We start from the raw sequence: 24,040 nt of genomic DNA on the forward strand, positions 1-24,040 counted from the left end.
AACCGTTGCTCTACTGCCCACAAGAAATCGTCCCAGTTCTTTCCTTTGTTAGTTACCTCCCAATATTCCCTCCAATCCGATGCTGGGGGATCGAATAAGTATTGTGTAAGATAAAGACGATCATCTAGCGGTGTGTAGTGGTGGTTATAGTACGTTTGGATCTTACGTATCCAATCTGGGGCATTTTCTCCGTCGAATCGTGGTGGTTCGAGGCGAAGGCGTGGTGGGGAGTGGGGCTTGATACCCTGCTGTGCCTGCGTGACCGACGGCGGAAAAGACCAACGCCGTATAGGCGCCGCGATATCGGGTGGTCGCTGATGCAGAGGTGAGTACTCAGCAAGGTTGTCCGGAGACTCCCTGATCAACGTTTGTGGCTCGAAACTTTCCGCCAAGGTTTGATTTTGAGTTTTGATCATCCGCCTTAATTCCAAGAGCATATCATCAATGGTTGGGTGGTGAGATTCCTTGAGAAAAGACATGGAAAATATGATTTCTTTTCCAACAAGAACGATTTCCAAACAAAGAAACAATTCTAGGGTTTTGAGATAAAACCCTAATTTGCCGTGAATTTTGAGAGAATAGTTTGAGAAAAAATTTGGAGAGAGGTTGGTGGGAGAAGAGTAAATCAATGAAGCACCAGTTGATAGACCCTTTATCTATCGGACTAGAGCACCAACGATTTGTAGTCAAAAGAAGAACAAGATAAACCCTAGTTGAGGTGCTAGGGGCGGCGTTCACGCCAAGAACGGGAATGAGAAAAACGTTTAGTTTATTTCTCAATGGTTTTGACTCTCTAATGGACTCCATTATTTATAGAGTCCGGACCCTACTTGATTCGACTTAAGATTCGGGAAAGAATCAAGAAGAAAACCCGAAAAGATTTGATAATATCTAATCCTAATCAAAACGTGAATATCTCAAAAATAAGGAAACATAATCATAACAAAATAAAAGAGTGATCAACTAAATCAAACGCAATTATAATTGCGGTCACGAGCGGGCCTCGATGTCTTCCTCTTCGGCCCTTCTTCCCTTGGGCCCACGTCCTTGGCTGCTCCCGCTTCAGGTCGACTCGTAGGTGCAGTTGTCTCGGCATTGTCTTCGGGCCAATTGATTGCCGTCTCTGCCGTAGTTGTTGGAGCATGTACGTTGGAGTCCCTATCTGTAACATCCCGGAATTTAGAACCCTAATTTTAGAGCCCTAGAATTAATTGTTAATGACGTGGAATCGAGAATGCTTTTATTTCATGAGTTAATATGGTCGAATTGAGTTTAGGGTTTGTGTTGAAAGTTTGAAAAGTCAAACTATTTGATTTAATGACGTGGCATGTGATTTATTTATTGGTGAGATTATGTGGCAATTATTTGTTTAAGGGTGAGTGAGAATATTAGAGAAAATTTCCATAAATACTTGTCACCCAATTCTTGAAATTTTCGAACCCTAGCCCCCTTTGAAGAGAAATTCTATTTCTTCCGGAATTCATTTAATCCTTGGGATATTTATCCAACTTAAATTCCAAGAGCCAATTATTTCCTTGTTTAAAGATGGAAAAATCGAGCCCCCTTATTTTCTAGTGATTTTCGAAAATCACCATATTTGGGAAGGAAGGAATTATTTTATTTTATTTGACTCCTTACTTGATTTCCTTCCATACCTAGAATTTAATTATTCTACTCTCCAATATTTTGCTATCTTTTGGAGAAGAATTGAAGTTTAATCCAAGAACTTTGAAGAATCAAGGCTAATACTTGTTTTCTACCGATCGTTTTTCTCAAAAAGGTATTTTTGTTTAAGAGTTATGCTTGTTCTTCTTCTACTTCTTCTTTTTCTTCTTCTAACCGATTAATCGGTCTTCTTGAACCCTCATGCATCTTGGTTGAGTGAAAGAGGGATAAAAAGGGATGTGGGAACATGTGTATGTGTGTGTGCCGTGAGTGTGTGTGTGGCGTGTGTGTGTGTGTGCCGTGTGTGTGTGTGTTGTTGTGTTGTGTAGTGTGTGATTGATAGTTAAATAATCTTGTGTGATGAACATGGTCTTGATTAATTGGTAATGATAAGATGAATCGTTGGGAAGAGGGGAAAAGTAATGAGACATGCATGAGTAAGAGTAGTATCGAACCTAATTTGTGATATGTACCTATGTGATTAAAAGGTGAAACTTTGGTTGCGAAGCCGGATAACGGAAAAGCGAAACTACTTGAAAACTAAGCAATCGAGGTGGGCTTTACTCTTAAAACTCTCTTTTATTTTGTCAAAAGTATTGATTGGTGTTATAAGGGTGGTTTAACTGTTATGCCATGCCTATGTCTGTTTTATTGTGATGTTGTGTGCCTGATGCCTAGTTTGTGAGTTCGCTCCATTGGGCTATATGGCTATGGATATGTTTATACGAATTCGGGTCTGAGTATGGGCCGCAAGCCCTACCAGGCTGTGTACACGAGGGGATCGGGAGCCGTCCTTGCTAGTCGGCCGGTCTCGTGGGCGAAAAGTGTGGCCACACTTTCGTCGCACCATGGAATGATTGTGATTGTGGATTATGTTGAGGAAAATGGGGAGTTATTTTGACTGGCCAGTCTATGGAAAATATATTTTGTGATACTCGTGATATTCTTTTATAACTGCTTAAAACTCGAGTTCACTTGGTAAGGGTGGCATAACTTATAAAATGTTTTGGCAATGAGCTCACTGAGTATTTCAAAATACTCAGCCCTGCATGTGTTTTCCTTATGTGCAGGTTGAATGATGACGAGCGGTGGCGGGTGTTGAGCAGCTTAATTAATTAATATGGATATGTTGTACTCTAAGTGTAGTTGTGTCACCATACATAGCTATGCTTTTCTCTTGGTCGTTTTCTGCTGAATTTTTGATACTCTTTAGAATTTCTTTTGGGATATTTGCATCTTACTTTCGGTTGTGGCCTTAGCCCTTTTCTTGTGATTTTGTCTTGGATACTATGTCGTACTCTTAAGGTTTTGACCATCATTTATGATATCTATCTTCCTTTGAACTTCTAGGTTAAGTTATTGCATTAAATACTCTGATATTCCTTCCAATTCTTTCGGTTAGTGCTCTTTAAATGAAACCCTAACCTATGTTTACTTCTTTTGAGTCGGTTTCGGGTAGCAGCCGCCGCATTTATTGTACCCTAGGAGGGCGGGCTGTTACACTATCATTATAATTTTGGCAAGATTGAGGCGGATCCTTGTCTTCTGTTGGACTTTGAGTTAAGTTTAAATATGATACCAAACAATTAGAAATGTCCAAATATATTCTCTATATTTTGGTATCACTATCTTATCAAATACGTCTAATTGGAGGAAGCTTCCCATGAATAGTAAGAAACTCAAAATGTGTTCATCTATAAATTATACACTCATCCCGTTTAAGCATAAGCTCATCTTAACCGGAGGAAAAGTCTCTTTTTTATGTAATTACAATTTAAAAACTAGATATTTCTTAAAAAAGTTAATTTACCTATGTCCTTCAAATTGAGCTTAATAAATGATAATTGCCATTTAAAACGGACTTAATAATACTCGAATGCTCATTAATTGAAGCCCAATTGCCCTTGCTTTTAGGCCCACTCTTTTTGTCGCTTTTTTATTTTTATTTTTATTATTATTTGATTTCGATTTCATGTGTTTTTTTGCATTTAACATATTAAGGGTTCAATATAGCCATAAGAATTTAAATTGATTTGTAGCATTTAGTTTATAAATATTTAGTTAATAAATTTTAAATACATAACAAGTTACAATGGTATGCGTGTACGCCAAATCGCAACAAATATGTTATTATCCATTTTACCAACTCAATTTGAATCATGATGTTTAAGTTTTAGCATTGACCAATGCTTATCTTTTATTTTTATATATATGTTATCTATGTTTGAATTATCAAACCACGTAACCTTCATAGATTCAAAAAGTATTTGTACAAACTTTCCTTGTAAATGTGTATAAATAATATATTGGTTCCTTACAATACAATCTCAACCATCCAAAATAATTTATAAAAAATTATGACAGATTTCATTGATTTGGATACATAATGGTTTAAATCTAGTAGATCCCAATTTTCAAACAAAGGAACTGGTATAGAAGAAGACTATCTGTATTTTAGTAATGCATTATCTTAGTTAATCATAGTTTGTATTCACCTTATGTGTTAAGGTTAGTGCAACAAGCTACTTAAATCACGCACGTCATATATAATGTCTATCTTAAGTGGGAAGTGATTCACCACAAGTTTATTATACAATTCATTTAGATATTTTAGTCTGTCCAGTATTACTTGTTACATTTAAATTTTTTTAAATGTGATAAATAGACCATATATTATGTTCAATTAATAGTTTTTCTGTTCACAACCATTAGATATGTTTTTATTTTTCCTTTTAGTTCGTCTACAAAAATTAGTCTTTTTCTATTTTTAATAGTATCGAATGATGTGTGATCGATTGTCCATTAATAATACTAAAACTATTTTTTCTTCCAAATCTCTCGCTCTTTACTAGTATTGAGTTTAAACTCGTATCATCACTGCAAAGACTATTAATGTTGGACATATAGGTGGTATTCGATTTCCTAGATAAAATAGTACGAATCGATATAATCTAGGATTGAGATGTGAAATTATTTTAGTCACATGGAATTACCTATGACTAATTAATATACATGATTATTCATCTAGGATTGAGTTGTGAAATTGAATCTCATGAACCAAACACACTACATATTTAATTTCGGGATACAATCTTGCAAATCGAACACCCCCGTAAAACCCCCCACAGAGTATATAAACGTATCTCACATGGCCACAAACGTTTGACACATATTTTGAAATTCGAGCCGACATAAATAGTATTAAGTCGTCCATCTAGTACACAATTATTTTGGTTCCTAGTAATTCTATAAATCGAACATGGAATAAACTAGTGTCTACATACAAACAACAACTCAATCATGAAACCTTCAACCACCATCTCTTTCATTTTGGTTTTTCTTGCCACCATTTCTTGCTCACAAGCATCATGCCGTGCCAACAATTTTCTTCAATGCCTGTTCCAAAAATTCAACAACTACTCTTCCATTTCCAACAACATCTACACTCCAATCAACTCTTCATACACATCCATCTTACAAATAACCATCCAAAATCCAAGATTTAACACAAATTCAACCTCAAAACCCCTCGCAATCATCACTCCCGAACACGAATCCCAGATCCCGCCTCTAATCCTCTGCGCCAAACGCAGCGGCCTGCAGACCAGAACCCGAAGCGGCGGCCATGACTTCGAGGGCCTGTCTTATCAATCCCAACTCCCGTTTGTCATCATTGATTTGGTCAATTTCAGTGATGTTTTGGTTGACGTTGACAGCAAGACAGCCTGGGTCGGATCTGGCGCAACCATCGGTTCTTTATATTACGCGATTGCCGCGAAAAGCCATGTCCTGGGCTTTCCAGCTGGCACTTGCCCCACCGTCGGCGTCGGCGGGCACTTCAGTGGCGGTGGTTACGGCGCAATGATGCGGAAACACGGCCTCGCGGCCGACCATGTGGTCGACGCCAGGATAGTCAACGCCAACGGTACAATCCTGGACAGAAAGTCAATGGGCGAGGATCTATTCTGGGCAATCAGAGGCGGCGGTGGGGCCAGCTTCGGCGTGATCACTGCCTGGAAGGTACAGCTGGTGGATGTTCCAGAAATTGTCACTGTTTTCGGAGTCAGCAGAACGTTGGAACAGAACGCGACTCAGATCGTTCACCGCTGGCAATCTGTGGCTCCTGAGCTAGACAAAGATTTGTTCATCGGAGTCTCGTTTTTAACCGCAAACTCAACTCAATCTGGCACGAAATTGACCGTTGTAGCTAATTTTTTCTCGTTGTTTCTCGGTCGGATCGACATACTGCTTCCGTTGATGAAGGAGAAGTTCCCGGAGTTAGGGCTAATGAGTGAAGACTGCGCGGAAGTGAGCTGGATACAAGCAATGGTGTTTATAAGTGGTTTGCCCGTCGAAACTCCGCCGGAAGTTTTACTCAACCGAACCGATCCCGCTACAAGAATTCCCTTCAAAGGGAAATCGAACTACGTGCAGAAACCGATTCCTGAATCCGGTCTCGAAGGGTTGTGGGAGCGTTTCTTCGAAGAGGAAGGCGCGAATGCTGCGTTCGCGTTGAATCCTTATGGTGGAAGAATGGCGGAGATCTCAGAATCCGCCATTCCGTTTCCTCACAGGGCGGGAAACCTGTACAAGTTGTTGCAGGTGGTGTTCTGGAGCGAAGACGAGAACGGAGACTCGGATAGGTATATAAAGTGGAATCAGAGGGTTGAGAGATACTTGACTCCTTATGTTTCGAGGAATCCGAGGGCAGCGTATTACAACTACAGAGATCTCGACCTTGGAGTGAACAATGTTGTAGGTGAGACGAGCTATGAGCAAGCTAGCGTTTGGGGTAAAAGATATTTCAAGAATAATTTCGATCGTCTTGTTCAGATTAAGAGTGTGATTGATCCCGAGAATTTCTTCAGGAACGAACAAAGTATTCCGTCGTTGCACTAATTGTTGTGAACAAAACAAACATCTTGATTTTTGTATGTTGATTTGGTTTGCTACATTTTGATGTTTGGGAAAAATGCTTGTAATATTTACTTAATGTAAATAATTCTTCTAGTCCATAAAAATTTTCATATTTTTTCATTTTGGATAATGACTGACGACCCCATTATACGAACCCACTTTCATTGGACCACTCGTTCAAGCCCAATCATTTTCAAGCCCACGCACCTCGAGCTAATTTAGGCCCGCCCACGATGATAAATCATAAGTGGGTCTAATCAATTATAAAGAATTTAACTTTAGATTAAGACTTGTTAGAAAGAAAAGTTTATGAAACATAAAAATGAACTAGTTTTAAAATCCCAAAAAGTCAAAAGTGAGCTATATTATTTTTAGGACGGAAGGATTATCATATAATTTGAAATTGATTTTCTGAGGTCAATTTTGTCATTTTATACAGAACAATCTATTTTATTCTGGTTGCTATAGCTTTATTCCAATTAATTTAAGCCCATTTTATAAATTAGGGTTCATATAACCGATTAGAATATAAAATATTTTCAGCATTTATTTTTTTTAATTTGTAGTTAATAAATTTTAATGCGTAGCAACTAAATGGTCTGCAGGTACGCCAACTCGCAATAAACAAATTATTATCCATTGTTTTGACAACTCAATTTGCGTAATATATCTATTTTAATTTATGTTTATTTTAGAAGTTATCTATGTTTATACTCCTTATCTACTCACACATCACATATTAAAAAAATATTTAGATTGGCACAAATTTGTTTAAAAATAAGTATAAATAATATACTGGTTATTGAGAATACCATCCCAACCAATCCAAATAACAAAATAATTTTAAAAATGTTACAAGATCTCATGGATTGGGATATGAAAGAAAAGTTTTGTATGTGCGTTGTGTGCACATGTCCTTGTTAAGAAAGTTTCAAATTTCTACTTCCCAAAATACTACTTCCTCTCCTCTGTTTATAAAAAATATTTTTGGTAATGAAAAACACGGATTTTAATGCAAAACTAGTAATGTAATAATAAAGTGATGAAAAAAGTAATTGAAATATTAGTATTAGAAAGTAAGACCCATCTTATTAGAAAGAAAAAAAATCTAAAAAATAAATAGACATTAAATTTTGTGACTAACCCGTATAAGTTTAAAAAATTATTTTGTGGATGAATACATGTCAAATGATATCCCATGATTAAAAAGTTTGGCAACACTACCACGCTCTAAATTAAGGTTAAGGGAAAAATATAAGAAATATAAATTATACTTACATCGAAGGTGGGATTTGGGAACAACTTTCTCAACTAAAATACAGTAAACTAATCAGAGATGTAAGTCTCTTGATACGATTTTATTTTGGGATGTCCCACTTTAAATGACATATTTTTTTAAATAAAAACATCAATCCCTATATTTTAGTCTCTATCCACTTAACTCACAAAAAATGTAACATAAATTCTCGTGCTACATAGGAAATGATTCACTTAGAGTGCGACGGAGGGAGTATCAATTATGAGTCCAAAAAATTATGTGCAAAACTAATAAAACGAATGGGATAGATATGACATAAAATAGGTTGCCAACTTTATATTTTGGTATTTGTTTATCTTATCATCTAGTTCATGCATTCAATTATTGATAATTCGTATTAACATGAGGTTCCTTGTTACTATGGTTTTTCTAAACTCGAACTAGTGACTATTACTTCTATAAATCAAACATGCAAGAAACTAGTTTCCACCAACACATAATCACACACAAGCATGAAATCTTCAACCATTTTAGCTCTCATTTTGACTCTTCTTGCCATCATTTCTTGCTCACAAGCATCATCTTCTGCTCATAATTTCCTTCAATGCCTGTCCAAAAAATCCATTTCCAACAACATCTACACTCCAATCAACTCTTCATATTCATCCATCTTACAAATAACCATCCAAAATCCAAGATTTGACACAAATTCAACCTCAAAACCCTTCGCAATCATCACTCCTGAACACGAATCACAGATCCCGCCTATAATCCTCTGCGCTAAACACAGCGGCGTGCAGACCAGAACTCGAAGCGGCGGCCATGACTTCGAGGGTCTATCTTATCAGTCCCAAGTCCCGTTCGCAGTCATTGATTTGATCAATTTCAGTGAAGTAACGGTTGACGTCGAGAGCAAGACCGCCTGGGTTGGAGTTGGCGCAACCGTCGGCTCATTGTATTATGCAATTGCCGCGGAAAGCCCAGTGCTGGGCTTTCCAGCTGGCATTTGCCCTACCGTTGGCATCGGTGGTCATTTCAGCGGCGGAGGCTACGGCGCCATGTTAAGAAAACATGGCGTCGCAGCCGATCACGTGGTTGACGCCATAATAGTCAATGCTAGCGGCAGAATCCTGGACAGGAAATCAATGGGCGAGGATCTGTTCTGGGCGATCAGAGGCGGCGGAGGCGCCAGTTTTGGCGTGATTACTGCTTGGAAGGTACAACTGGTGGATGTTCCAGAGACCGTCACTGTTTTCAAAGTGAGCAGAACGTTGGAACAGAACGCGACTCAGATCATTCACCGCTGGCAATATGTAGCTTCTGAAGTCGACAAAGATTTGTTCATCGGGATCATTTTGTCCACAGCAAACTCGACTCAATCCAGCGAGAAGTTGACGATCGATGCTTCGTTTTACTCATTGTTTCTTGGCAGGATCGACAGATTGCTACCGTTGATGAAAGAGAAGTTGCCCGAGTTAGGGTTACTGAGAGAAGACTGCACGGAAATGAGTTGGATACAAGCAATGGTGTTTATAAGTGGTTTGTCTGTAGACACTCCGCTGGAAGTTTTGCTCAACCGAACCGATCCTGCCACAAGAAGACCCTTCAAAGGGAAATCGAATTACGTGCATCAACCTATTCCGGAATCCGGGCTTGAAGGCTTGTGGAGACATTTCTTTGAAGAGGAAGGCGAGTCTGCGGAATTCGAGATGAATCCCTATGGTGGAAGAATGGCGGAGATCTTAGACTCCGCCATTCCGTTTCCCCATAGGGCTGGTAACTTGTATAATTTGCTGCAAGTGGTTTTCTGGAGAGAAGACGAGAACAGAGATTCGGACAAGTATATAAAGTGGAGTCGGAGGGTTGACGAATACTTGACTCCTTATGTTTTGAGGAACCCGAGGGCAGCGTATGTCAACTACAGAGATCTTGACCTCGGAGTTAACAATGTTTTTGGTGAGACAAGTTATGAACAAGCCAGCGTTTGGGGTAAGAGATATTTCAAGAACAATTTTGATCGTCTTATTTGGATTAAGAATGTGATTGATCCTGAGAATTTCTTCAAGAACGAACAAAGCATTCCGACGTTGCACTATATGTCACAAACAAAACAAACATTTTGATTTGTTATGTGATTGCTTTACTGCATTTGGTGGTTGGATTGATGCTTATAAATTGTAATAATTATTCTGTATCAATAATGCTATTTTTTAGTAGCTTTAATCTTATCTAAAATATGAGCTGGTGGACAGCGTTTGCTTATGGACACAATGTCTCTACACAATCCCCATAACTATTCCTCTTACATCATTCGTTTTGGTGCAAATGTGCTGTAAGAATGATTGAACAAATAGAGAAAACATACAAAAGCCTAATTTCTTGAACTCAAAATATATTAATAATGATAAAAAATTATCCTTGAAAAGTATGAACATTTAATTTTTTATACTTATGTTTTAATATATGATGTCGGAGGTCTGAAATCCATCATACATCATGGCTAAAGCCATATAGGTTTGACTCGTCAACTCATTTCGTAAGCACAGTATGAATTTCAAATCATTTTAATACAGTTGACGTTTTCAACGTTTTGGTATTGAGTAACAGAGAATTGCATCACATTGTGATACCCCCAAGTCTTCCGAGGCAAGAACTTGGAGTATCGAGGGATGTTAAGGATTTGTAAACTTGCGAGAGAACTTAAGCGAAAGAAGAAGAATTCAATTATTCCAATTCTTTCTTATTGCATAATGAATGAAGTAGGACTATTTATAGGACTAAGCTGTCCTACTCAAAAGGAAAGAAAATATCTCAAAAGGAATTAAATAATGTAAGCTAATAAACTAAACTTGGAAACAATAATTAAAGAAAATTTCCATATCTCTTGGGCGGTCCACAATTCCTTTACTGTCTTCCTTCGATCGCCGCGGGCTGGTGAAGATGAGGCTGAGGCAGAGCCTCCGCTTCTTGGGCTGATGGTTGTTCTTCGCACTGCTTTGACTCCGTATCAACTCCCCCCTGTTAGCAACAGCCTTGTCCTCAAGGCGGACGTCGGGAAAATGTTGTTGAACATGATCCCTTGGCTCCCACATTCCTTCATCGTTTTCATCATTTGTCCAACGTAGTTTCCATTGTTCTTGCGGAGTGTTGTTGACCAGAACGGTGCGACTTTCGGTAGCTGTAACAGGTACCACCACTGGTCGATTGCCCAATGCGTCTCGTGGCAACGTCGTACTCGTAGGTGGGGAGGTTCCTGCGACAAACGGCCTAAGGAGGCTCACATGGAACACATTGTGAATCCGAGCATCAAGCCGCCTGCTTCTGGGTTGAGTACTTGTTACTTGACATGCGAGACAGGCACCCATAAAGGCGCGTATATCCTGCCGCATATTTGGCCAGTAAAAAACTGCCGCAAGCTTATGAAATGTATGATCAATCTGATGTCCTGCCACTGGGGAACCTGTGAAATTCCTCCAATAATCTAGCACGGAGCGGAGAAATGGGGCTGATGTATATTCCCGTTTGTATTATAGGAGGCCATCCTGTACTGATATATGGCACGGGCTGTTCCCGCTTTGATCATGGAGTGCAAAAGACGGAGGTGATCATCTTCCCTATTTTCCGTCTGAGAATGGGCCAAGATGTTCGGAATTGGTTGATCTACGACGTGAACAGAGTCGCCAATGTTGCTCCTGACTGCCTCCCTTCCGTGACAATGCATCTGCAGCTTTATTTGACGCTCCTGCTTTTATATTCGATGTAAAATTTGTAACCCATCAATTTTCGAATGTAGAATTGTTGGTCCGGGGTTTGAATGACTTGGAGCAAGAGCCCTTGAGGCTGTGTTGACTGTGTTTCTACCACAAATTCACGGCTACAAATATTGCCTCCACTTTTGAACTGTTTCACGATTGCATGGGTAGAGTTCCTTGTGGTATGTTGATGCGATGGCGCTGAGGACCGAATTTCTTACTAAAGAAGGCTATTGGTGCCCTCTTGTAACAAGACTGCTCCAATACTTCAAGTTGTGAGGCATCTGCTTCCACGATGAATATTTGTTGAAGTTTGGAAGACGAAGGGCCGGTGCAGTAAGCCGCTGCTTTCTTCAAATTCTCGGTTACGAAGCGGACTCGCCCCAGATGAAACTGGTCTTTCTTGGAGCAGGTCGTGAGTGGGGCTGCGATCATTGCACATTGACTTACAAACCGATGGCATGACTCCCGGAGCCTAAATCTCGCAATTGTTTAACTGGTTAGGAACTGGCTAACTGGTCATGGCTTGGATTTTAGTGGCGCTCCGCTTGTAAATTCTCAGCGCCGATGATGTGTCAAGGTAATCTATTGTCGATTTGCAGAACGGTAACATTTTCCAATTTCACGAAGAACGGTCGTTGGTGGAAAGTATAGTGAGTAATTTCCATTCAAGTGTTGAATATGCTCACGATAGTGGTACTATTGACTAATATATCATCAAAGAACACAATTACGAATTTTCTTTGAGTGAATGGCCTAAAAATTGCATTCATTGTGCTTGAAAGGTGGATGGAGCATTCGCTCAATCCAAATGGCATCACCAAGAACTCGTAGTGTCCCGAGTGCGCATGGAATGCAGTTTGAAATGTCTTCTCGTGCATTCGCATTTGTTGGCACTGACTGAGATCCAGCTTAAAAAGCATCGCTACTGCACCTAGTTCATTTAACAGCTCGTCAGCGCCGCCGGAAATGGAAAATGGAAATGTCATTTGTGGGCCGCATTTAATGCTCCTATAGTCAATACAGAAGCGGTAAGCGCTGACTTTTTGGCGACGGCACGCGCCCGAGGATGAGGAAAAGGTGAATTGGTTGCCTTCTGACGAATCTCCAGTCCCACCCGCCTGCCCCGCTGGTCCCAGTTTTTTGATCGTTTTTAAAAGTTATGATATCAAGGGCGCCATTGATAGGCGCTTTATGACTGTAAATTGATTCCGCCGTGGCGACGGGGCAGAGCTTCCGGCAGATCGAAATACCTGTGTGTGCGCGTGCAGCACTTCGAACAGAAGGGGGAAGATCCATTGGGAGTTCGGCGACTGCGTTATTGCTGTCAGGGATCGGGTCCTTTGTACTGCACGAGCTCTGAACAATTCAACGTCGTTATCTTCTGCCATTAGCTACCAAGTCAAAGCGCTGAACGAAATTGGCTCGACGCATCCGGCGGCCGTGAGTCGGACCAACTGATCCCTCCAATAAAATTTTGACAGTAAGATTTGCATAATCATGAGTCACGTCACCCAAGGTTTGCAGCCACTGAACGCCGAGGACAATATCTGGTTATGGCCTTGGAGTACTATTGGTGTCTTCGGGCAGAAGGCCGTGCAGGTGAGGGAATCACCGTTTCCGACGTAAACACGGAACGGATTGACCGTTTTTAAAGGTAAGCTTAGCTTCTCCACAATAGATGGGTGAATAAAGTTATGAGTACTCCCTCCGTCAAGTAAGACCTGGAACGGAGTGTCACGGATAAGCCCCACTATCCGAAGCGAGCGCGGGTTCTGCATGCCGTACAAAGAGTGTATGCTAGATACGTCCGCAGTGATGACCGTAGGTTCCATTGTAGTAGCCTCGATCAAGTCTGGTGGTGGCGGTAGCATTGGAATCTCCGGGCAGGCTGTACCGTCGTCGTCACCCATAAAGGCGAGGAATGTGCTGCTGCACTTGTGGCCTGGGATCGACTTTTCCTCACAGAAATAACACAGACGCCGTCGCTGGCGATCCGCTTTCTCAGCTGGTGATACGCGAACAACTGGTATTGTATGCGGCGATGGAAAAGCAGTCGCCCGGTGGACTGGTGCTGCGGCTGGAATGACCGGCTTATTACCTGACATTGGGTAGTTGTTTTGCCATTGTCTTCTAGATTGGTGTGAAACCGACGGAGCAGCTGCTTGGTGACACGCCTCCAGTTCCCGAGCTAGAGCGAAGACTGCCGAGAGAGTAGTTGGGCGGCGAATATTCAACTCGCGCTGAACCGGTTGCTTGAGCCCTGCGATGAATAACGAGATCAAAGTTGACTCCGCCGTTCCGGAAATCTTCTCTAAGTTGCCTTCAAAAGCAGCTTGATAGTCTTGCACAGAGGTTGTTTGCTTGAGGTTTGAAAGGACACCCACATAATCCACATAGTAATCCGGGTCGAAACGATGGCGGATCGCTTGAAGGAAGTCCTCCCACGATGAGTCGCAATTGTTCGCACGGTAATAGCGAAACCAAGCTGAAGCCGGAGGGTCCATGAGCATTCTAACCAAAAAAAGGCGTTCTGTAGCTGGTGTCTCATTGTAATCGAAATATGTCTCGACATGGTCGATCCAATCCTCCGTATTCTCACCGTTGAAGCGTGGAGGATCGAGGCGAATTCTTGGGCCGGCATCTGGTGGCTTGTCCTGACGGTTCCGGTTGCGGAAATTGTTGTTGCCGTTGTTATGATTGTTGTTGTTGTCGTTGTTCCCGGCAGTCCCGGCAGTCCCGGTGAAGTTGCGGACAGCCGCACGGAGGTTCACCTGATCAGCTCGTGTGTCGGGGAGGACCTTGTTAGTTGTACCCAGCTCCGATGTCAAGTGCGTGATGGCTTCAAAGAGCTCGTCCAGGCGGCTGGCGATGCCTTCCCCTGAGGACGTTGATGGTTCCGTGATCACAGGCATGACGGTGGTGTTTAGAGTACAATGATAGAGAGTTCGGGATGAAAGCACCAATTGATACCCCCAAGTCTTCCGAGGCAAGAACTTGGAGTATCGATGGATGTTCTACTAATATTTGGAATGATTGATCCATTTTACAGATAGTATTTCACAAATTTAAAACAACAAAAGCCTCTATTCATAAGTGGGTTTGAAACTCAAGAGTAAATAAAATGCAATTATAGAAATACAAAAATGCCGAAAAAAGAATAGTATGATGATTTTGCCCCTCTAAATGATGTCGGAAGTCTGAAATTCATCATATATCATGGCTAACGCCATAGGTTCGACTCGTCAACCCATTTCATAAGCACCGTGCAAATTTCATATCATTTTAATACAATTGACGTTTTCAACGTTTTGGCATCGAGTAATAGAATTGCATCACATTGTTTACATCCCTGCAAACGTAATGGATTCGAGTCTAATTCTACTCCTAAACCACAAGTGATCATAATCCCATGAGGACATTTCCGAGCAAGTACGGCTTCAATAGGCAATGTTGTCCATGCAAGAATAGTCGATGTGATCCATAGAATCTTTTGGAAAATGAAAATAATAAATATCTCACATTGATATAATGAGTGAATTGAAACCATTATATAAGTCTAAGAGTTAAAAATTTAACTAACTCAACAACATATACGAGGTGATAAAATAATGACTGACCCAAGAGTACACGAGTCCGATTGCCACTAATAATTTCTTAGCCAGCAACAAAATCATTTGTCCTTGAAGCTTGACTCACATTGATTATTATGTCATGTGTAGGAAACAACTTTACATGATATACGTATCCCACCAACTTTTTTCCTACAATCAAATAAAATACTCCATCGGTTCTTTAAAAATAGATCATATTTGTCATTTTGGAATGTTCCTTCAAAATAGACTAATTCTATTTAACGAAATTAATGAGGTGAGTCTCATTCACCACTAACAATACTCCAATAACTTTTTCTTTCTATCTCTCTTAGATTATCAATTGTGCATTAAAACATGTGTTATTTCAAATTTATCTATTTTTTAGGGACGAAAGGAGTACTAATATTTATTGTAAAAATAAAAAATTGTAAGATGAAAAAAAAAATGATCTAATCAATAAAAAAAATTAGATTGAATTTAGTCCATACATATATTGTGTGATAGATATTGCTGCTTTTTCGGTTGTTAATGAAACCGATATTGTCGTTTTCTCTCTATCATTTTTCTCCTTTATGAGTTGTTACTAATATTTGGAATGATTGATCCATTTTATAGATAGTATTTCAGAAATGAAAGCTTTATTCAATCTCAATAATGATTCATGAACACTTTCATCTTCTTCTTCTGGTCATTTGCTCATGCTCATGGGCAGCTTCTGCTTATGGCGCCGACAATGATTTTCTTCACTGTCTCTCTCAACAATCCCATAACTATTCCTCTTTCTCCACAGTTGTTTACACCCATGTAAACTCTTCCTACACTTCCGTCCTTCAATTCTCCATCCGAAACCTCAGATTCGAGTCCGAATCAACTCCTAAACCGCAGGTGATCATAACCCCGCGACACGAATCCCAGATCCCGCCTGTCATATACTGTGCTAGACAAAGTAGTTGGGAAATCAGAACTCGAAGCGGCGGCCATGACTTCGAGGGTTTGTCTTACGTATCCCAACTCCCGTTCGTGATCGTTGATTTGATCGGTCTCAGTGACATCAAAGTCGATGTTGAGGAGAAAACCGCATGGGTCGAAGCGGGTGCAACCATCGGATCTTTATACTACAGGATCGCAGAAAAAAGTCCGGTTCTCGGATTCCCTGCCGGCTTTTGCCCGACGGTTGGCGTTGGTGGCCACTTTAGCGGCGGGGGTTATGGTACAATGCTGAGAAAATACGGATTGGCAGCTGACAACGTCGTTGATGCAAGAATAGTCGATGTGGAAGGCAGAATTCTGGATAGAAAATCAATGGGTGAAGATTTGTTCTGGGCCATCAGGGGCGGTGGAGGTGCCAGTTTTGGCGTGATCACTGCCTGGAAGGTACAACTGGTGGACGTGCCAGAAATAGTCACTGCTTTCACAGTGGTAAAGACACTGGAACAGAATGCGACTCAACTAGTTCACCGCTGGCAATATGTGGCTTCAAAACTCGACCAAAAGTTGTATATCGGCGTCACCATGATTATGGTTGACGCGACGTTCCAAGCGATTTTTTGGTTGCATTTCCTCGGCTCTGTCGAGGAAATGCTTCCGATGTTGCAAGAGAGTTTCCCTGAGCTGGGTGTGGTAAGAGAAGACTGCTCCGAGATGAGCTGGATCCAATCTGTCGTGTATTTCTCCTCGGCCCCGTTCAGGCCGTCTTCCCCGGAGCAGCCACCAGAATTTTTACTCGACCGGACTTTGTTTGTTGCACCGAACGCGAAAGTGAAATCCGACTATGTGCAGAAACCCATTCCTGAAAGCGGGCTCGAAGGCATCGTGAGACTGCTCAACGAAGCGGGAGGAGAGGGAGCGATGGTGTACACAATTCCATATGGTGGAAGAATGGCCGAAATTTCTGGATCCACCACTCCATTCCCGCACAGGGCGGGAATCTTGTACAAACTTGCTTGTATAGTGAGCTGGCTGGGAGACGAGGCTCGGGATTCGGACATGTACATGAGTTGGAGCAGGAGGTACTACAGGTACATGGCTCCTTATGTTTCGAGGAATCCGAGGGAAGCGTACCTCAACTACAGAGATCTCGACATTGGAGTCAATAACGTTGGAGGTAAGACAAGTTATGCGGAGGCGAGCGTTTGGGGGAAGAAATATTTCAAGAGTAATTTTGATCGGCTTGTTCGGGTGAAGACGGTGGTTGATCCACACGATTTCTTTAGGAATGAACAGAGCATCCCGCCGTTACTTTCTAGATACAATATTAAGAAAGGGACTAAGATGCATGCTTCAGAAACTGTAGATGGTGATGTTCTGAGCTTAATAATGTGATGTTATTTGTCATTGGGGCAATAAATGGTTGTATGTTTATGTGTTACTACTTTCTATCATTTTCTTTTATTAATTATAGATTCATCAGTCTCACTTTTCATGACACGTATTCTTTTATATACGCCACAACTAGTACTCATGGATTGATTTAAGGACAAACATTCTTCCCTCAAGATAATACACTCACGGAATGACGTACTGCCTCCAGAAGTAAAACGACTTTCTCCTATGTAGAAGCAACTTGAACACCCTGAGGACCGTCGAACTTAACATAGTGGCTAAAGGCCTCGACTACCAAAAAACGAAAAGTCTTGTCGTCATCACAATTCGAAGAGCAATGGTCATTATTCGAAGCCCGATGCCCGTGTAGGGCTTGTAATGTAGAAATAGGAAGGATATCCTTGTAGCAAGAAGAATGAAATGGACTAGGAAAGTACCTACTTGATCAACATGTCGAATAAATACCATTTTTTCAGATACTCTAGATTGTCATTTGTCATGATCCTGTCTTCATGTGTGAAATAAACTATACTCCATATTTATATTTTATTCAGTCATTCAATGAATCTGATGAGACGAAGAAAATATTACTACATGTTGCATTTTTTCCAAATAAAAGAATTGAGATGGAGAGTGAAGGACTACCACTGAAAATATTATAATATGAACTGCTGTTTCCACTCTCCTTCAAGAAATGAAGAAATGTCAAAGAAGTTTAAATAAAAAAATGATTTGTTGAACTAACACATTGAATATAACCTTGTCTGCCTGAAAATTTGTAACATAGTTTCTTGATAAGTAATTATATTTCCAGAAGCTTTCTAGAAATTATTTCTTCCCCCTTAAAACTAATAACTAATCATTATAAATAACCACAACTACATTCCTCTGAAACACCACAAACACAATCTCATCTTCTCAAAATCACAAGTCATGAAAACTTCTTCAATAACTCTCTCATTCTTTCTTGTTTTAATCTTGTTGAGCTCATGGACAGTTTTTGCCGATGAACAAGATGATTTTCTTGAATGTCTCTCTCAGACATGCCAAAACTACTATTCGATTTCCAACGTTGTTTACACCCCTGCAAACTCTTCCTACACTTCCATCCTTGAATTCTCGATCCGAAACACGAGATTCATGTCGGAATCTACTCCTAAACCGCAAGTGATCGTAACCCCTGAATACGAATATCAGATCCCGCCTGTCATACTCTGCGCCAAACAAAGCAGTCTAGAGATCAGAACTCGAAGTGGCGGCCATGACATGGAGGGACTGTCTTATGTCTCACAGGTCCCGTTCGTGATCATTGATTTGATCAATCTCAGCGAAGTCACGGTCGACGTTGACGCAAAAACGGCCTGGATTGAAGCGGGCGCAACCACCGGCATCGTATACTACAGGATTGCGGAAAAGAGCTCCACTCTGGGATTTCCTGGAGCTATATGCGTAACGGTCGGCGTAGGCGGGCACTATAGTGCAGGAGGCTACGGTGCAATGTTGAGAAAACACGGACTAGCAGGAGATAACGTTATTGATGCAAGAATAATCAACGCGAACGGAACAATTCTTGACAGGGCATCAATGGGCGAGGATCTGTTCTGGGCAATCACAGGCGGTGGAGGTGGCAGTTTCGGCGTGATCACCGCCTGGAAGGTACAACTGGTGGACGTTCCAGAAACTGTCACTGTTTTCTCAATCAGTAGGACCGTGGAAGCACAGAACGGCACCGGACTCTGGCACCGCTGGCAATATGTTGTGCCTCAAGCCGACAAAGATTTGTTTGTTGGAGTCATTGTTTACAGGGTGAACTCGACGGTTATTGTTAACTTCTTCTCAGTGTACCAAGGTGGCGCCGACGCATTAGTTTCATACATGCAAGAAATCTTCCCTGAGTTAGGACTACTGAGAGAAGACTGCACGGAAATGAGCTGGATCCAATCGACCTTATTTAGCAACCAAATGCCGATCGATCCACTAGAAACTCTTCTCAACCGGACTCAGGCCGGTATCAGCCAGCTCAAAGCCAAATCCGACTATGTCCGAACACCGGTTCCTTTGGACGCGATTGAAGGTATGGTGACTATGTTACGCGAACCGGAAGCAGATGGGACTATTTACTACATGGTTCCGTATGGTGGAAGAATGGATGAAATACCCGAATCGCAGACTCCATTTCCCCACAGAGCCGGTGCACTCTACAAGCTTGCCGGCCTAACTTACTGGCCAGACTCAGAGGCTGCTAACACGGACAGTTACATAAGCTGGAGCCGAAGGTATTATGAATACATGACTCCTTATGTGTCGAGCTCGCCCAGGGAAGCGTATCTCAACTACAGAGATCTCGACCTTGGAGTTAATAACGTTGTTGGTGAGACGAGTTATGAACAAGCTAGTATTTGGGCGAAGCCGTATTACAAGGATAATTTCGATCGTCTTGTTCAGGTGAAAACTGCCGTTGATCCGGACAATTTCTTTAGGTACGAACAGAGCATTCCGCCGGTGTCGACTTATGTTGCGGATATTTAAGAAGTTAGATTTAGACTTTTGCTTTTGTTTGTTTAGATTTGAATAAGGATAATTAATTAACCTTCTGTATTAGTCTTTTTTCTGGCTGTTTAGTCCTAAATAATTCCATTGTATCGGTTAAGATATTCCTTGAAGTTTTGATTGACTAGTAATAGTATTTATTTAGATATATACACATCAAATATAGTTAATTCAAGAAAATGTGATGCAAAGATGAGTTGGGGCGGCTATAGGATTTGAATAAGTACATAATTGAACAAGATATGAATGTGACAGTTGCTAGTGTGCAATATTAATAAGTCCAAGTATGATCAATAATGAATTTTATATTATGGGATGATTATGTGTATGATTGATGTCGTAAATAGAAAATATTCTATCGCTTAGAGGCGATCGAGGATAATTACAATTTACAATAACATCACGATCACATTCTTGAGGTACTAATCAATTTTTCATTTATACTTGCAACGATAGAATTCCACAACATATTAGATTAAGAAGAAGCGTTTTGCTAACTAAATTGAGTTTTTCATCAACCCATCAACTTCAAGCCACATCAATTGACAATTCTCAACTTGTAACTTTGGTTGGTAAATAAGGTTGATTGGATCCAGCTCATTATTTATTACGTAGATCGGTTTCGGGTTTCATGTTCTGGGGTTATGATCACTTGCAGTTTAGGAGTTGGAACAGATGCGAGTCTCGTGTTTCCGATTTCGTATGGTGGAATCTAGGACGGAGTCGTAAGAAGGGGTTGAAGGAGATATTCAAGAAAGGATGAGACGTTTTAGGTTGAAGGAGTTTTCATAGTTTGTGATACATTGAGAAAATGAGTTTGTGTTGTGTATATGTCTTGTCTCTTTGTGTTGAGAAATATTAATGCATTGCACCCTATTTGTAAAATTCTTAAGGGAAAATTTCGACCATTGAAAGTTTCTTGTAGAGTATAAACTTATCAAAAAAATCATATTCAGTTTTATTGCAGACACGCTTAATTATTTGTATCTATTCGAAATTTATTATTATTATTTCTAGACTTCTTTGACCAATAGAATTTAATGAGCTACGTTGACTGGTCAATTAAAATATCAATAATTCACGTTGCATATTTAATTTATTTCATATATCATGATTAGCTAAACATAGCTATCAATAGAATTTCGACTCATCGATTTTCTAGACTACAATATTGCAGCATAAAGCCCCACTAGCAAAGGAAAGTGTGTTGAGAACATAAGGTGTCCACAAAATTTTAATTTCTTTTGCTTTCTAAGTCTGCTTCATATTTGCATCATTTAATTTTAATTGGGACTCTTTTTTGTTGAACATAAATTAGCATGATTAATTGAATAAAATATGTCTTTAGCCATTTTTTTTCTTCAGTGCACCTAGTTTTCAAACCTTCCATTGAAGGTACTCTTGAAAGCTCGAGATCAAGAAACTAGATTGTGGTTATACATTAAAAGAAACATATAGAAACGAAATACTCTCTCTGTCCCATTAAAAATGTAACGTTTTCCTTTTTTGGTTGTCCCATTAAAAATGAAACGTTTCCCAAAATAGAAACAACTCTATCTCTACTTTTTCATCTCTCTTACTTTACTCACAAAACAACACTACATAAAATCCCGTGCCGATTCCCAAATGTTGCATATTAAGTGGGACGGAGGGAGTATTTGTTTTTCGCCATGAGATTTTATGTAGTGTTGTTTTGTGAGCAAATAAGGAGAGAATAGAGTAATAGAGATGAAAAAGTATAGATGATGTTGTTTCCATTGTAAAGCGTTTCATTTTTAATGAAAAAATCCGAAAAAAAAAATTTCATTTTTAATGGGACAGGGGAGTATGTCCTTAGCCATACAACTACAACGTTTTGTAGAAATTTTAATGAAAGGTTCCGCTACCATATAGTTCTCTCAAATAAAGAACAACGACCGATTAAGGGACTTAAGATCTGATACAAACCAAACAGAAGAATTCATCTGAAAAAACTAGTCTGTTAGGAAAGGGAGCCCATTCAGTCTATTTACCCCACATCAGTTGTTCTTACGATCAATGTGAGAATTGAGTCCGTAACAAGCTCTTATCAATCTCTTGATTTTATTTTATCATCACATTTGTCAAAATTGTGAAAAAAAATATCTCTGAGTTAATGGTTACCCATGTTCAAGGCAGCCGTGGGATTCGCTTGATGGCGATGTTTGTGACGATTGTGATGCTTAGCTAATTAGGATAAGATAATAATTAATATGCAACTTGGATCCTAGAATGAATTATCGATATTTTATTTGATATCTCATGAAATATTATTGGTCAGAGCAGTCTAAAAGGTAGACCTAATAAAATTCAAATAGTTTTCAATTAAACGTGTCTCTGCTTCGGAAAATTGACCTTGGCTCATTTGTTATGTTCATACAATTTCAAGGAACTTTCTATGGTGAAACTTTCCACCGTAACAAAACATTATAAATAGTGCACAATGCATCTCAAACACCACAAACAAAAACGCAGACACAAACACAAACACAAACACAAACACGAACACGAACACAAACACAAACACATTTTCTCGAAATATCATAAACCATGGAAACTCCTTCATCAGCCTCAAATGTCTCATCCTTTCTTGAATGCTTCTCTCAAGAATGTGAGAACTACTCTTCCATCACCAATATCATTTACACTCCTTCGAACCCTTCATACGAGACCGTCCTTGATTCTGCCATACAAAACTCGAGATTCACATCCGAATCCACTCCCAAACCGCAAGTGATCATAACCCCAGAAAACGAAGCCCAGATCTCATTGATCATACGTTGCGCCAAAAAGACCGGTCTGGAGATCAGAACCCGAAGCGGAGGCCATGACATGGAGGGACTGTCTTTTGTCTCGAAAGTCCCGTTCGTGATCGTTGACTTGGTCAACCTCAGCAAGGTCACGATCGAGGTCGAGGAGAAAACCGCATGGGTCGAAGCAGGCGCAACCACTGGCATTGTAGGGTACAATATTGCACAAAAGAGCTCCACTCTGGGATTTCCCGGGGCCATTGCTCCAACCGTCGGTGTCGGCGGGCACTACAGTGGAGGAGGCTACGGCACGATTTTCAGAAAATACGGCCTGGCCGCGGATAACGTAATTGATGCTAGAATCGTCAACGTCAATGGAGACATTCTCGACAGGGAATCAATGGGTGAGGATCTGTTCTGGGCGATCAGAGGCGGAGGAGGTGCCAGTTTTGGCGTGATCACTGCCTGGAAAATCAAACTGCTGGATGTTCCAGAAACAGTCAGTGTTTTCTCAATCAACAGGAGCGTGGAGGAACAGAACGGCGTTGACTACAAGCTTGCTAGCTTGACATACTGGGAAGACTCTCAGGCGGCTGATTCGGATAAATACATAAGCTGGAGCCGAAGGTATTACGAATACATGACTCCTTATGTGTCGAGCTCCCCCAGGGAAGCGTATCTCAACTACAGAGATCTCGACATTGGAGTGAATAACGTTGTTGGTGAGACGAGTTATGAACAAGCCAGTGTTTGGGCGAAGCCGTATTACAAGGACAATTTCGATCATCTTGTTCGTGTGAAGACCGCAGTTGATCCGGACAATTTCTTTAGGAACGAACAGAGCATTCCGCCGTTTCCACGTGCCGCAGATATTTGAGTATGGGGATTTACATATTTGGTGCCAATTTGTGTGTTTATTTTGTTAATGTACCATTTTTACTTGTAATATTTTGTTTACGTAACTATTGTATTAAAAATCATTTTCTTGTTATTCAATTATAAAGATTTCTTTTGTTACATGTCCCAAATTCTCTTCATTAGTCTCTCTAAAAGGCTTGATTTGGTTTTGCTTATTAACTTGGTCAACGATGGAAGGCAGCACATCAAATTGAACCTCAACTTGCAATTTTCCGTTTTTTTCTTTGTTCAAGTAAAATTCATTAATTTTAACATTATGAATATTTTTATTAGAAATTAGATGAATTGATCAGT

General features: G+C 40.4%; 4 protein-coding genes across 5 annotated transcripts; all 4 read left to right on the forward strand.

Moving 5' to 3' along the window:
* Positions 1-4,873: 4,873 nt before the first annotated feature.
* Positions 4,874-6,702, forward strand: LOC125216988 (tetrahydrocannabinolic acid synthase-like). Its single transcript, XM_048118793.1, has one exon. The coding sequence runs from the start codon at positions 4,966-4,968 to the stop codon at positions 6,562-6,564; it is 1,599 nt and encodes a 532-aa protein (XP_047974750.1). The 5' UTR covers positions 4,874-4,965; the 3' UTR covers positions 6,565-6,702.
* Positions 6,703-8,345: 1,643 nt separating this feature from the next.
* LOC125218948 (berberine bridge enzyme-like 28) lies at positions 8,346-10,102 on the forward strand. The gene has a single exon (XM_048120767.1). The coding sequence runs from the start codon at positions 8,353-8,355 to the stop codon at positions 9,961-9,963; it is 1,611 nt and encodes a 536-aa protein (XP_047976724.1). The 5' UTR covers positions 8,346-8,352; the 3' UTR covers positions 9,964-10,102.
* Positions 10,103-15,782: 5,680 nt separating this feature from the next.
* Positions 15,783-17,556, forward strand: LOC125202003 (berberine bridge enzyme-like 18). The gene has a single exon (XM_048100314.1). It carries the CDS (start codon positions 15,843-15,845, stop codon positions 17,508-17,510), a length of 1,668 nt encoding a protein of 555 aa, XP_047956271.1. The 5' UTR covers positions 15,783-15,842; the 3' UTR covers positions 17,511-17,556.
* Positions 17,557-18,368: 812 nt separating this feature from the next.
* LOC125201330 (tetrahydrocannabinolic acid synthase-like) lies at positions 18,369-23,851 on the forward strand. 2 transcript variants are annotated; one of them, XM_048099394.1, is made up of 2 exons: positions 18,376-19,708; positions 23,378-23,851. In XM_048099394.1, exons 1-2 carry the CDS (start codon positions 18,444-18,446, stop codon positions 23,703-23,705), a joined length of 1,593 nt encoding a protein of 530 aa, XP_047955351.1. In that variant the 5' UTR covers positions 18,376-18,443; the 3' UTR covers positions 23,706-23,851. The 2 variants fall into 2 exon arrangements, with proteins under 2 accessions (XP_047955350.1, XP_047955351.1); XM_048099393.1 differs by lacking the exon at positions 23,378-23,851 and having other exon boundaries at positions 18,369-20,178.
* Positions 23,852-24,040: the final 189 nt, after the last annotated feature.

This window comes from Salvia hispanica, chromosome 1, assembly GCF_023119035.1.
Source record: "Salvia hispanica cultivar TCC Black 2014 chromosome 1, UniMelb_Shisp_WGS_1.0, whole genome shotgun sequence".
In the NCBI taxonomy this organism is placed as follows: domain Eukaryota; kingdom Viridiplantae; phylum Streptophyta; class Magnoliopsida; order Lamiales; family Lamiaceae; genus Salvia; species Salvia hispanica.

Bases quoted from the DNA above. Each gene is read 5' to 3' on its own strand.
- LOC125216988 (XM_048118793.1), top strand. From the start codon at position 4,966: ATGAAACCTTCAACCACCATCTCTTTCATTTTGGTTTTTCTTGCCACC.
- LOC125218948 (XM_048120767.1), top strand. From the start codon at position 8,353: ATGAAATCTTCAACCATTTTAGCTCTCATTTTGACTCTTCTTGCCATC.
- LOC125202003 (XM_048100314.1), top strand. From the start codon at position 15,843: ATGATTCATGAACACTTTCATCTTCTTCTTCTGGTCATTTGCTCATGC.
- LOC125201330 (XM_048099393.1), top strand. From the start codon at position 18,444: ATGAAAACTTCTTCAATAACTCTCTCATTCTTTCTTGTTTTAATCTTG.